Raw genomic sequence first — 14,836 nt, 5'->3', positions numbered from 1 at the left:
GAACTGATTTTACAAACTCTTTTTGTTGTGAACAGTTTAAAATATAGTAAAGATGCAATTCCTCACAAGGTGACTACTAAACAATAGTCTGCTTTGTCTTCCTTCCCAACTTCAAAGCATTTTCTAGAGATTGACTTAGAAAAATGGATTCATGTTGGTATCCCTCTAGCATACAGGCTCATTACAAAGTCAGGCTCAATCACAAGTATTTCACAGTGTTTTAGGCACTGAATGAGCAAAAAGGCACAGTCTACCCTTCAGTGCCAGCAGTGCTAATTAAACCACCAAATGTGATGCATGTACTTGCAGTGACTTTGCATGAAAGCACACCTGAGAAAATACTGGCCTTGATTCTACTGCAACCCAAAAATATAGAAAATAGAAAATACTGATAACTCTACTATGAGCAAGAGCAGAGGCAAGTGACCTACATTCTAATGACACTTGCTTAATGATAAATAAGGTGTTCAAAGTCCTATTTAACCCTGGCAGGAATAAGTGCATTTTGACATGACCTCTGCAAGAAGGAGGCAGAGTAGCATCACTTGCAAAGGAGAATACAAAGAATGTTATCAGCCTACAGCCCTGTTCACATCTTTGTGTTGTGAACACGCACAAAGAGAAAGCCAGACTACTGTCATCATGTTCTGACCTGGGAACGATCACACCATTTAATTTACATCAACCTGCAAAGCAAGTTCATACATGCTTTATCAATACATGCTACCCCACCTAACAGAGAGCCAAACTGTAGACCCTAGTGCTGGATTTTGTCCCTAGTTTTGTCATCTGTCTGTTGTAGCTAAGGTTACTGTATAAATCACACAGAAGTATCTGTCTAATTATTCTGGATCAATAATCTCTTCTAAAGTGATTATGAGAAAGATAAACACTATGTGCCTAAAGAAAAAGCAAAGCTTTAGTTCAGAATCCCAGCTAGAACTTAGCAGTGGTGCCTTACGCCTGTCACTTTGATTTGCCTTGAAATTGCGTTTACATGAAACAGGGTTCCACTGAAAATACAGTTAGCACTGGATCAGTGCTCAGATGGCAAACATGTAACTTTACAAGCCATGTAGTTTACTATGACAGGTTAGAAAACCAAAACTGTAGCTGGCAAAGTAATTCTAATTCTCTTCTGAGGCTACTTGCTTGTAATCTTCGTATTTACACAGTAATTTTTACAGTAAATGAGATAGGGTGGGCTGGAATCCATGCACTTTTCTAATGCTGTTAGCAAAGTCACACCAGACTGCTCAGGTGAAGCAGCAGTCACCTGCTGCATGACAGTGTAATTCTGAAATCAAGTATTTAATAGTAGAGATGGATCAATCCAGTGTCCCAATCAACAGGATTGCAGTTACTGTAGCATTTTACCAAACCGACAGCTTTCCAACCTCTCACAATAAAGATTTCATTATGCTTCATTCTATTACATATTGAAATTTTTCATCAGTGAAGTGCCATTTACAGAAAAGATAGGGTAGTATTAGTGTGATTCATACATAAAAGCAATTAAATTTAGCAAGAGTGATTTCTGCATGGTACTCTTGGTTTATTTTGGGCTCATTCTTCCCATGCCACTGCTTTGCTTTCTGCATATCAATATGAAAAGATGAGTCATATTTTAAGTCTTCTGCTATGAGAGAAGGGAATAGTAGTATTTGATCATTATTTCATAATGAGATAAATATATTGCACCTTGTCCTCCTGCTCTTTATGGAGCAGATGATTTTAAGTGCCATCACACACCACATACAAGATAATCAGGGGATCAGGCCCAGCCAGCACAGATTTGTGAAAGGCAGGTTGTGCTTGACCAACCTGATCTTCATCTATGACAGGGTGACCACTTAGTAGACGAGGGAAAGGCTGTGGATGTGTCTACCTGGACATCAATAAAACATTTGACAACATTTCCCACAGCATCTCCTGGAGAAACTGGCTGTCCATGGCTTGGATGGGTGTGCTCTTTGCAGGGTAAAAAAGAATGTTGGTGAATGGAGCTACATCCACCTGTTCACTGGTCACCAGTGGTGTTCCCCAGGGCTTGGTACTGGGAGCCAGGTATGTTTAATAGCTTTATCATTAATCTGGATGAGGGGATGGAGGGCACCCTCACTAAGTTTTCAGAGAAACCAAACTGGGTGGGAGTGTGGGTCTGCTGGAGAGCAGGAAAGCTCCACAAGGGATCTGGACAGGCTGGATCCATGGGCCAAGGCCGGAGGCATAAGGTTGAATAAGGCCAAGTGCCTGCCCCGGGTCACAACAACCCCTGCAGTGCCACAGGCTGGGGGAATTGGATGGCAAGATGCTTGCTGGAAAAGGATCTGAGGGTGCTGGTTGTCATCAGCTGAACGTGAGCCAGTGAGTGTCCAGGTGGCCAAGAAAGCCAATGGTATCCTGGCCTGGATCAGCAATAGTGTGGTGTCAGAGATTGCAATCCTTTGGCATATGATCTGGTTTGCATCTTAATTCAGGCAGAGGCATTTCTAACAATTTTAAGAACTGGACCATAACATGTGGCCAGCAGGACCAGGGCAGTGATTGTACCCTTGTGCTTAGCACTGGTGAGGCTGCAACTTGAGTGCTGGGTCTAGTTCTGGGCCCTTCGATTCAGGAAGGACACTGGGATGATGGGTAGAATCCAGGGAAGGACAATAGAGCTGGGGAAAGGTCTGGAGCACAAGTCTGATGAGGAACAGCTGAGGGATCTGGGGGGGTTTAACCTAGAGAAAAGGAGGCTCAGGGAAGATCTTATTGCCCTTTTCAACTACCTGAAAGGAGGTTGTAGGTGGGGGGTCAGTCTGTTCTCCCAAGTGACAAGTGATAGGACAAGAGGAAATGCATTGAATCAGGGGAGGTTTAGATTGGATATCAGGAAAAAATTCTTTACAGAAAGGATTGCCAGGCATTGGAACAGGCTGCCCAGTGAAAGTTACCATGGTTGAGTCGCTGTCCCTGGAGGTATTTAAAAGAAATGTAGACAGGGTGCTCAGGGACATGGTTTAGCAGTGGACTTGCCAGTGCTGGGTTAATGGTTGGACTCAATGATTATAAAGGTCTTTTCCAAACTAAATGACTCTATCATTCTGAAAGAACCTCAAGTCAGCTTTTAGAAGAGAAACCTTTAACTAAAGCAAGAAGTAGCAAACTCACTCTAGGAACTCTTATCCCAAATGCAATTACAACAAGGTCCATTAAAGCCTTGGAAGAAAGGAAAGTTAGTCAAATCCATTTAAGAGATTTTTAGGCTTAATCTATGATGTGGTAATCTCTAGCTGCTTTCCAACTTTTGGGCACTGGTGCATGTTGCTGGAAAATCCTGATTTCTAAGACATCATGAGAGTCAACACCTCTGTCACTCTTCAGTCTTGGACACCCTCCAGGTGTGTGGACTGGAACAGGCTGCACGGCTACAGGCTGGACCAGTCAGCACGCTCACCCTGACCTCCACCTGTCTTCTTCCAAGACAGCAGTTTTACCACTCATTTCAACCAGCTCCAAATGTTACATTGTCTATCCATGTGGTCTTTAAAAACCTGCGTGTCCACTGCTGTAGGTCCCACTCACAAAGAGTGCCAGTTTGCAATACGCTTACCTAAACCATTGCAAAAAGAAATGACCAAAGCTGCCAAAACCATCCAACCTTTCCCATGGTCCCAAACTGGGCTACTGTGATCTCCAAAAATGATTTCAAAAAAACAACAAAAAAAATTATTTAGATAAAAGCCAGTGGGAAAGTCTTTGTCACATAAACCTCCCAAGAAGTATCTTGAAAAAACACATGATGAAACTCACTATTCTTGTAAAGTAACAATCCTGTAGTTCTTTGAGAAGTAAAAAGACAAAACCCAAGGGGAACGATAATAGATGTGCTTTCCAGCATTCATTTTTTTACAGCAGTTCAGTTGTTCTCTAAGAGCATCAGGTACTTATATCAGCATCATGAAATATTGACCCTCTGGCTTTACTTCTGAAGACACATCTTCAATTTTATTGTAATTTGTTCTGCTTCAGTGCTTAACAGCAGCCAAACTTTCAGAAAGAGAACAGACATCAAGTGATTCACCTCCTCCAGTAATCCAGATACGCCTTTATAAATCTGAACATTATTAAATCCATAGCCGCACATGACTGATATACAAATCTTTGTGTTGAAAAACCTTCTTTCCAACAATACACACATTCATATTTCTTTCTGGAAGGAATATACTGCCATTTTTCTTTTTTATTTCACAAGAACATCTAAACCAAAATTTAAAATAAAATAAATCAAACACTATGGTAATAATACAAATGAAAATGTAGCATATTAATAGGACAAGTTATTGGATTCTGAATTGGAATCTAATTGGAGTAAAATATAAAATGCCTTTTCAAACTATATTGCTTTTTTGGTTTCCTGCTTTGGCAGTTGTGGAAGTAGAAAACTTTGGACTGCTGGACTGAAATCTGCAATAACATTTGCCTTGAGGACTCCCAAAGACCTTGTTGGCCTGCACAGGAGTAAGTCAGCCCAGAATTTGCCCCAGGTTTTGCTACTACTACTTAAGAGACAAGATGATTTATGATCCCTGCAAAATCCTACCTCCTTGAAAGAGTCTGACATTTCTTCAGCACTGCATCGGACATGCATCTGCAACAGTCCCCTCGCTGTCCCACTGCACCCAAGAACAGTGGGGTAGGCCAAAGTATTAGTAAAGTAGAACAAATTAATTTAAAATCAGTCAACTGAGTGATAGAAAAACTAATGAAAATAAAGCTGTGGAAAATTTGACATGCAGATACAAAAGTTATTAGTCATTAGCATGCCATTAGTTTGTCCTAATAACAAATTTTAAAAAAACAGAGATGGATGTTCACCTCTTTGTCTCACAGAAGAATTGGTTTTATCTATGCCATGGTTCTAAAAAAATGCTCCTTTGGATAGATGATACATACTGGAATAAGATTCATTAGATGAAAGAAAAGCACAGGGAAGAGAGTATGATCAAAGCACAGGGAGGAGAGTATTACATCTGGATGATCAAAATTACTGTGACCACCATCATCTTCCAGGCAGCCTCAGAAGACCTTTTCCAAGGTCGTCAGTCAGGTGAAAAACAAAAAACCACCCCAAGCATTCATTTTCTTAATGGGATTTTGTCAGAAACTCAGAAAATCAAAGGGACATCCAACAGTATCTTTTGCCTTTCCTATGGCTTGTGACGACAAGGTGTCAGCAGATGAGGGATGCTGGGGAGAGGCAGCAGCTGTCAGCAGACAACAGCCTCCACAGGAGGGGAAAACTGTGGGAGCAAACACCACGGGACAACACTGAGAAATGTAAAAAGTGTAGGAAATATGAGACAGGTCAGCAAATGGGAAGGTGTTTAACCCAGAGGAAACATCCTACACTGATTCCTGGTTCTCCAATGATGGCCAACAATATTACTAGATTAGAAAAACAATTTATAGACAACCCTGGTTGACACTTTTGCAAAGTGTCCCTCCTGGGACAGATGCAAAGCTTTCCAACAGACCCACAGCCCAGTCCCAAGCCTGCTCTTGGTTCCACCGCTCATCTGAAAGAGCACAGCCTTCAGGAAAGCTATTTCAGATGTACCCAGTGTGACTGGGACCACACCCTGCCATGCTCTCTCTCACTCTTAGAGAACAAAAATTTTGTACTGAATTACAATCTTGTTCTTTTTGAGCATCCAAAAAGTAGGGTGTAGGGTGCGTGTTGTTTAGCTCTTTGTGGCTCAGGAATTACTGCTAGTGCCAGACATATGTATTTACATCTCATACAGATGCTATCGAATTCCTGGATTAAAAGAGCATTGCACAAAAAAGATGAAAAAAACACCTGGGATTTCTCTTTGATGTTGTGCTTCTGTAAATGAAGATAGATATGCCTGTTTGCACAGTTCTTTCAAATATTACAGTTCATAGAACAAAACAGGTCAAATTCAGTTTCAGTGTAAATCCACTAGTCATAGGGGTCTAACAGAGCTAAAAGCAGCCCTCCCTGATTCTGTTTAATTTTATTCTACACTTTATGTAGATCATAAAACTCTATGGAGAAGCAGCCACGGCTCACTTGATGCCTTTATAAAGGCTAACACTTCTTGTCCCCATCAGGATTTATCAAAGCTGCCAGAGAGAAATCCTGCAAAACCCCACCAGTTCTTCTCCCTTCACTGTTCACTCCGAGGCATTTTTAAAAGAACAGCAGAACTCCTCAAGATGTCATTAATGTGAAAGTGTTCCAATACATATTCTGAATATATGTTTTAAATCTCTTGTAAAATTACAGGGATATTCTAAGAGCCATAGTCCAATAAAATACTCCTATTGAATTGTGCCATTGAAGGGATAGTGTTTATGTAATCATAGTTTAAACCTTTCATGTATATTTTTTAAAAGCAAGACAAGTTGTTTTAACTGTATCTTCCGGTTATAACTGGCATTTTCTGAGACATTAATATTATTTTTGTCAAAGCTATAGTGTTTTTCCTAGTGCAATAGTTTCATAGTGAGGTACTGAAGTGTAAAAATTTCCCATTTTGCCATTACTAGAACTGAAGTTCATAGTACAGGTTTTTTTGAGGGGGCACTCAAAATAATAAAGCTGAATTACCACCTGTTTTTTTCTAATACTTTAGGTTACTTTGATCTCTTTGTGCTCTTTGCAAAGTGACACATAATGTGTTAGGCAGAGTGATGAGGACCCAATCCTGCAAACACATGGGTTTCATTTTACACACCTAGCAGTAGCTTGCAGTAAGGAAATTAGATTATTCACAATGCATAAATCTTTGCAGCATCCAGACCTGAGATAGCATCGCTTGGCAACTGATAGCATTTAACCACATATATCAGTAGAGTACCAGATGGCAAAGAGAACAAAGAAGTGAGATTTATAAACATTTGCAGCAAAATTTATGCCTCTTACAGCAAAACTGCCAGGCACTTCAGGGGAGAATTACCTGAGAGCAAAACAATTACTCCCCATGTCTAACTATATTACAATGATTATTCCTGCAAGACTGTGTGTGCTGAGCCAGTGCACACAGTGTGTATCATAACACTGGTGTCTGTGCAACAGGTGATGACAATTATTATCAGAACAATATAACAGTTTCCATCCTACCCCCTTTTCAAAAGGGAAGAGTAGCTCCCTGAAATTTCCTCAACAATTTCTATTCTGTGCTGAACTCTCCCATGACTGATATTTTTTACTTGAGAATTTTTAAAGACTAAGCAAAAATATTTTCATCATATTTATGAATGAGATGAAAGGATGAGGGCATCTATTCCTAGAAGTGCAAGCACACACTTTTTGCTGATTGCCTTTAGCATTTCCCCAGCCACAATAGCTGAGATGTGGCAATTCTTGTTTGAGAGAGACAGTCCTGCTGGGATGGGGAGCCCAGGGGAGAGTGGAAGAAGGATGTGCACAGGACCCCTGGTCTTGCTGGCTGCACCGATGCTCCCCAGTACCCAGCACTGTCCTTTGCTCAGCTCTCAAAGGAGCTTTGGCAGATGCTGTCCCCATCCCTCCCGTCCATGAAACGCCTCGGAGCGGCTTTTAGAGGTCGGGGTAAGTGGTTCCCTTCCTTACCTGCACCAGGGTCATCTGGGAGCCGAGGGCCAGCAGAATCTTCTCCGTCTTGGTGGGGTATGGGTTGTCGCGGTGCTTGTAGAGCCACTGCTTGAGCGGCCGCGCCATGTCCTGCAGCGCCTGCCGCTTGTGCCGCACCTTCCCGCCGCTCTGCCGCGCCCTGCCGCGGAGAAGGGGCGCTGAGGAGCGGAGCGGCGGGACACCTGCCCCCTGCCCCCTGCCCTCTGCCCGTGCCCGGCCCCTGCCCGCTGTCCCGCCTGCCCCGGGCTCCCCAGCGCGGGCGCGGTAGATGCGCCCCGTCCGAGGGGGGACCCAGCTCGGGATGTGCCCAGCCCCGGGCTGCGCCCTGCCCGGAGAAGCCGAGCCCAGTCCTCGCGGGGTGCTCGAGGATTTCCACAGCCGCAACCGTGGCTCGGACGACCACTCAAGAGAAGGTGATGCCAGCAGCTCCCCGAACTCCCCGTGCAGGGTCTGGGCGAGCGGACTCGGAGCTGGTGAATGGCCGCGGTGATGCTGCGGGCCCCGCGGGGATTTCAGCGGGGCCAGGGCTCCGCCGGAGCGAGTGTCCCGATGATTTCGGTGCTCGGCACCCGACCGGAGTGTGGCCGGTCTGTCTACGGAGGGGCTTTCCAGCGTGGCCAGGCCGCATCTCGCACGGCCGGCCGCGCATCCCGCAGCTGCGGTGCGCGTTACCCCGGGGCCAGCCCAGCCTGATTCCCCCGCCCGGGTTTATTTCCCGCTGATGCTCAAAAGTTACCCGCGGCACCGAGCAGCTCCCGGATCATTTTCCCCCTCGGAACCGGCGGCGAGCGGTGCTCCTGGAGGAGCCGGCATGCCGCTCCCAATGCCGCCGGCAGCGACGCGAGGCAGCCCGCAAAGCCCCGCGCCTGCCGAGTAACAGCGTATGCCGGGGGAACGAAACCCGGGCTCCGATTAAAAAAAAAAAAAAAGGAGTCCCTCTGTAAATAAAAGCCTACAATAAAAAGTGAGTGAACAACATCGGAAGAATGCTGAGGAAAGCCCGGAGGCGGGCTGGGGCCGGCGGCAGCGCTGCGGGGCGGAGGGGGCTCCGGGCGGCGCTGGGTGCCGCTGGCGGCGGCAGGGGGCGCCCCGGGGCCGGGCTGGGCCGCGCCGCCGCCTCGCCGGGTCCCGCGGCTGCCCCGGGATCGGCCGCAACAACATCCCGGTGACACAACACACACCTGCGTCCTGTGGGCCAGCAGCGCCGGTAAAGCTGCGAGCTGATGCAATCGCTACGGTGGAAATTGGTCAGCACAAGCAACTCCCCCGGACTCCGCGGTTTCGCAGCCGCCTGACTGCGCTCCTCGATCTTTACTTTGTAACGCTGACCCGAAATGTCTGGTCAGCGCACGCTAGTTCAACCCTCCGAGCTACGGCTGTCAACACGCCAGAGCTCGCACGTCCTCTCATCACCTTCTATTTCACCTGTTCCAGCATGAATAAAAAAAACCCCTGACCCCCCAAAAAACCAACAAACCAAAAAAAACCCAAAAAAAAAAAACACCCCAAAACCGGCTTCGGGCGGCTTAGCCTCAGCTGCCGTTTTAGCAAACCCGATCCTAGTATCACATTATCGAGCCCCCGACTGGCATCCCGCTAGTCCGATCTAAATGCCATCCCAGGAACGCACGGACAGGGCAGCTCCTTCCCGCCCGTTCGCTCGGCGCGCTGCGAGCCCGCGGAACGGCGGAACAAGTGCCGGGGCCGCGCCGTGCCCGCCGCCCCAGCCCCGCTGCCACCACGGCACTGCCGGCGGGGATCGGCCGCGACGCCGCCCCGGCCCCCAGATCTCACACGTCCCGCCTGGCGCCTCCGTTTTGGAGACTTTAATCAGATGAAGCGCCCGAACAAGCCGGTGGGGCTCCGGTGTTCCCGGTTTGTTTCTGTTCGGAGGCAGAGGGGGAGGTCAAGCACAGCAGGACAGGAGCGCTCTGTCTGGTATATTCCAGCCCAGTCGGACGCCCCTGCATCACCTATTGCCGGAATTTCCCACCGTAGCTGTGGAATGAGAATCCCAGAAAACACGAACCCGGTGCCGCGGGCAAAGACCCAGTTAGAAACCCATCTCGCAACCCCAAATCGGCGACGCGGCGGCCGGGAGCGCAGGGCCGCCCCCGAAGCCGGTGCGCGGCGCGGAGACGAGCGCACGGCATACCCCGTCCGCCGGTTGCGCAGGCTGAGGCTCTCCTTGATGGACGGGCTGTCGGGGAGCAGCACCTCGGCGTGGTGCGGGCCCTCCACCACCCCCACGTAGGACCGGCCGCTCCGCTCCCGCTCCTTGGCGTCCTCCTCGAAAAGCACCTGGCCGCTGAGCTTGCTGAAGACGATGGTGTTCATGGTGGGGGGCTGGGGGCCGCCGTCGTGCTGGCCGCCGGCTCGGAGGTGCGGGGGCTCGCTGTGCGCTGCGGGGAGGCGGCAGCGGTCACCGGGCAGCCGCGCCGAACCGCCGAGACCCGCCCGGCGCGACCGGCGGGGGGGCAGCGCGGAGGCACCGGGCGCCGCCTGCCCACCCACGGGGGGGGAGGCAGCCCGCCCCTCCCACGGCCCGGCCCGCTCTCACGGCCCCCCTCCCAACCCCGGTCCGCTTCCTCGGCCCGGCCCGCTCCCACGGCCCGGCCCGCTCCCACTCGCACCTCGCCGCCAGCCTCCTTCGCGCTCTTCGCTCTGTGTCGCAATAGTTCGGAGCGCGGGTTTTCTGTCGGCTTTGGTGTTTCTGTCTCGCTTGCTCTCTCTCTCTCTCACTCCTTTTTTTCCCCCCTTTTCCCTTCCCTTTTCCTCCCTTCCCCTCCCCCGGAATGATTTTCCCCTTCCCCCTCCCCGAACGGGGAGGGAAACAAATTGTTTTTAACGACCACCAAATGCGCAGAGCCGACGCCCGGAGGCACGGCCGCCGCGCAGCCACTCTCCCTGTCGGGACTGCCGCTCCCCATGGCCGGGGGGAGTCACGGCTGGCCAGGGGACCCCGGCAGCCCCAACCAGGGCACGGCTCCGCCCGGGCAGAGCGGCGTCGAGGGGCGCTGCGTGGAGGGGCGGGAGGAGTCCGGCCAGGGGCATCTGAGGGTACGGCAGTGCACCGCCTGGATGGGGGAGCCTCCCGGGGAGGGCGGCTGAGGACACCGGCTGGTGTCACGCTGACCGCAGCAGAGACCCCCGTCGGGGGCGCGAGGCGCAGCCCAGCCCCGTGCCACTCATTAACACCGGTGTTTAATGATGCTATGCCAGGAACCATCTCTCACCACGCTTCCCCGTCTTCTCTTGTGAGTCGTGTGTCCCTCCTACAAGCGCAAGGGCTGTAAATTAGCCCGCAGCCCAAGCCGGGAGACAGCCCGTTGCCTTTAGCATCCCGGGCGCGCTCCGGCAGAGACACGATGCTCAGCTACCGGCGATGCCTACGGTCGCCCCCGGCCCGCTCCCTCGGGTGTGCTCCTGTTCCTCGGCCCCGCCGCTCCGCACCCCCGCACCCCCGCAGCCCTGCGGAGCAGCAGCCCGGCCCCGCCGGGCTCAACGCTTTGGTTTTCTGCGCGCAGGAGCGAAGAAGATGGCCACAGTCAATATTTACAAGGATGTAATTCAGACGGTATTTGACCGCCGCGGGTGAACGGGAGCAGCCGTCTGCGCCTGCGGGCCCGGCGGGACGTGCGCGGCGCGGATCCCCCGTGCGGGCACCGACCGCGGCTCCCGCTCTCCATGGCACCTCTCTGTCCCTGTCCTTGTGCCCGCAAGCGTGGCCCCAAAGTACCTGAGCCTGCATACCGCTACCCCTCGTATGCCCGCTACCATCAGCCCGGCCGCTCCCTCCCGTTTTCCTGGGCTGCAGAGGCCACCGCGGAGGGAGCGCGGATCTGCGCTGGCTCGGCGCTGCAGCGGTGGAGACGGAGGGGGCAACATGCGGCGCTCAGAGGACCCCCGGCCCCGGGGCTCAGCCGCTGTGGGGCCCTTGCTGGGGCTCACCCCCGACCCCGCACCCCGCCGTCACCGATGCGTGACGTCACGACCGCCCTCGATGACGTCACACACCCACACGCATTGGGGAAAGGGTTCCTGGAAGAGGGGCAGCTTGGCGTCGGGATTCACCGACCCGATTGTAATTTCTCCATTTGCTGATGGGAAGCAGGGAAGAGGTTGGGGCAGGGCAATGCATTGAAGACGCCCCAATGTCCAATGAGAAAACTTACTGTCCCCAAAAGGGGAGGAAAAGACAGGAACAACTTGCTGCCAGTGCCCTGCTGAGAAAACAGAAGGTCTAAAAATGTAAACAACCACACGAGTGCTCCTGTGCAGGCTGTGCATCTTGCACTTCCACAGACTTTTGGGAAAAGCCCTGGGAATGCTGCGCATCAGGACATGACTTGGCCAGAGCATTCAGGAACCACTGGGGGAGAAGCAGGCACAGGGGAGCAGTGTGGGGCAAATGCCTTCTGCTAGACTGAGCTAACATGCTGATTAGGAGCGTCATGCAAAACATGCAGCTCTGATCATTGCAATGCTCAGATGAACTGTTTGTGACATGGGAAGCATTGCTATAATTATGTCACAGCAAAAGGAGTCTTAGAAAGTGACAGGTTTGACCAAAATCAAGCTCCCATGGGAAGGTGATCTCAGTCGTTCACAGTCTCAGACAATTGTTTGCTCTGTTGTCATCCCACTCTCCTCTGCAAACCCCTCTAGCACAGCAGGGGTGATCCTCTCTGCTAGGTCAGGTGCAGGTTCTGGTTCCCACAGCCTGAGGGGAGGTGCAGATGGGGCATGGCATGTTTCTGTGGGCCCTGCAGGCTGAGGCAGGCTCTGGAGAAGGGGCAATCCATGCACTGGCAGGTGCTGAGCAAGTGCCCTTGGAAGAGCCTTCCCCCTGCCTGTCCACCGTGGTGGAAAGCATGCTCATTCCCTGTGTGGTGACTCAGGAGGATCTGGGAAGGCAGAAATATTCCTGCCCTGTGTCCACTGATGTTGGTGCTGCCTGGATTTGGGCTTGGAGGATCATTGTACCTGCAGAGTATGTGGCTGTCCTCAAGGACGTGCGTGGTCTCCAGGAGTGGTGGAAATGTGCACTGCTCACCTGCCTGCCTGTCCAGAGCTGGGCAGGGACGGGCAGCCAGGGCAGCAGGTCACTGAGGGCCTGGCAGATCCCACACCCACACCCAGAATAAATCACAGCAGCAAGAGCTGAGGGAAGAAATCACCATTTGGAAAGCAGTTCTGGAACAAAACAAAAGCGTGTGTGGGGCAGGCATTACCAAACGTGGTGAGGCAGTGGCAGGAGCAGTTGGCACTGCGGCGCCTCACAAGCCTCTAAAGCAGTGAGATCTCCCAAATCATCACATGTAAATCTCACACACGCCCGCCCCCTCCATATTTTATTACATAGATCACAGTTGGAAAGCTTAAATGAAAACAGTGTTTCTATTTCCAGAGCTTGTTTAACATCGTGAATGTGATACAAACTGTGGGCTTCATGTTTTTAATTAAGGTTTCTTACCCTTCCATGCACGGAAAAAGAAGTCAACAGTTGCTGGCCGCATACCGCAGCCTGCAGCCGGCTCCCTTGAGGATGCAGCACCGGCTGATGGGAGCTCTGTGGCTCCCCTGCATCCCACAGTGGGACAGGAGCCCGGGGCACAGCAGGGCTTCAGGCACCTGCCAGGCTGGAGCTGCAAAAATCTCCCTGCCACTCTTTGCAACACTCCTCTATTGGCCCATGCTTGTGTGCCAGCTCCAGACAGCTGGTAGGCCAGGCTGGCATGCCAAAAAGGGGCAGCAAGGCACACTTCCAAGGGATATCGTGCAGAAAGAGCCTAAAAGCGGTGCTTTGGGTCTTAATGTGTCCCACTGGAGGAGCCAGGAAAAAATCAACTGTGCTGTCAAGCCAAGAGGAGAATTTGCTCCTGAGGCTGCAAGTGATGGAGCTCCTCAGTGCCAGGGCTGCTCCAGCCCGTGGGGAGGCTGCAGCCCAGCCCTGCTGCCTGGGGTGGGCAGCCATGCCACAGATGGCACCACTGGGGCTGGCTGTGAGTGCTGCTCTGTCTGCTTCCCCCTTCTCCAGCCATGAGGGGGGAAACCCCAAACCAGTTCAGTAGAGTTCCATCTATGCTCCCAAATACATAGTTCCATCTATGCTCCTAAATACATAGCTCCATCTATACTCCTAAAAAATACAGTTCTTGTTTCTGTTGTCCACTTCAAGCAAAATGCTGCTTTTGTCTGTTGTTCTGGTTACTTTTTATATGCGATCAGCAAACATTTCATTGGTGTTGCATTCTCACAGCTCCTCCCTCCAGCTGCAGATTCCTTCCCAGTAAACATATATGTTTGAAATTCAAAGAATTTTCTCATGTTCCTGGCACTCTCTGTGCCATGGCAGGTAGGGTGGCTAAATAACTATGGCCATGTATGTTGAAAGGCCTGAAGTTGTGTAGGTGAGAAATTGTTTGAGATTATGGCAAATGGGGTGTTATCCAAACTACAGAATAGCCACACTGGCAGGTAAAGCAGCTGCAGAGAGCTGTTGCCATCTCTCAGAGCAGGTGAATCACTGCTGACCAAAGTCCTGAGGCACATATAGACAAGGATGACTGTGCTAAACCATGTTGGCTAATAGGGTTTGATCTGCTTCTGCAAGGAGCCAGAGATGGCAGGGTAGCTTTAGAACTGGCTCTTTGTGCTCAGTCTGGTAGCTCCCAGATCACTGGAATAAGATAACGTAGGGATGAAATTAAGTCTTGTAATGATGAATTTTGTTAAGTAGAATCCTAAGAAAGGAAGAACTGCCTCTTCTGAAGACTCTGCTGGACCAGTTCTTACAGTAGCCTTACTGTCTTACAGTAGCCTCTGTCATCTGAGAGGGCGTGCATAAATCCTAATCTAGTGGCCCAATTATGTTGGGCCACTAGAAAGCAAAGATAGGTTCTGAAGTTACACCTGATTTTTGCATGCAAAGACCTATGGAGAAATGAGCTTTAGAAGATTTCTCAGCAAGACTGAAGGAGGACTTGAAAGACAATATGTGTGCTTATTTCTTTTCTTTATGGATGTTTGGTTTGGATGGACTGGTAAGAAGGTGTTGGAATGATGTATGCAGGAAGGAAACACATCAGTGTCATCTGTGACCATCCCTAAAGCATCTTCAGTGCTGGTGCTGCAGCAGGTAATATTGTCAAACTGCAGGGCCAAAGACTGTGGGGACCTCTGTGAGCAACAGCAGCACAAAAG

The 14,836-nt window shown here is 50.4% G+C and overlaps 1 protein-coding gene across 4 annotated transcripts in view; it reads right to left on the bottom strand.

Moving 5' to 3' along the window:
* Positions 1 to 10,400, bottom strand: part of MKX (mohawk homeobox) — a 50,291-nt gene extending 39,891 nt beyond the window's left edge. For 2 of the 4 annotated variants that reach the window (XM_071428759.1, XM_071428762.1), the window contains exons 1-3: positions 10,264 to 10,400; positions 9,786 to 10,032; positions 7,610 to 7,769 (exon numbers count right to left, since the gene is read on the bottom strand). In XM_071428759.1, the coding sequence (XP_071284860.1) occupies positions 7,610 to 7,769; positions 9,786 to 9,967 (342 nt within the window). In that variant the 5' untranslated portion in view covers positions 9,968 to 10,032; positions 10,264 to 10,400. Of the gene's footprint in view, positions 1 to 7,609; positions 7,770 to 8,366; positions 8,757 to 9,785; positions 10,139 to 10,263 lie in introns of those variants that run through there. The other 2 variants (XM_071428763.1, XM_071428760.1) reach the window with 2 other exon arrangements.
* Between the last annotated feature and the right edge of the window lie 4,436 nt (positions 10,401 to 14,836).

This window comes from Agelaius tricolor, unplaced genomic scaffold, assembly GCF_023055355.1.
Source record: "Agelaius tricolor isolate 1412-34295 unplaced genomic scaffold, bAgeTri1.0.p SCAF_6, whole genome shotgun sequence".
NCBI classification, from domain to species: Eukaryota; Metazoa; Chordata; class Aves; order Passeriformes; family Icteridae; genus Agelaius; species Agelaius tricolor.
This window is presented reverse-complemented; position numbering and strand designations above follow the sequence as displayed.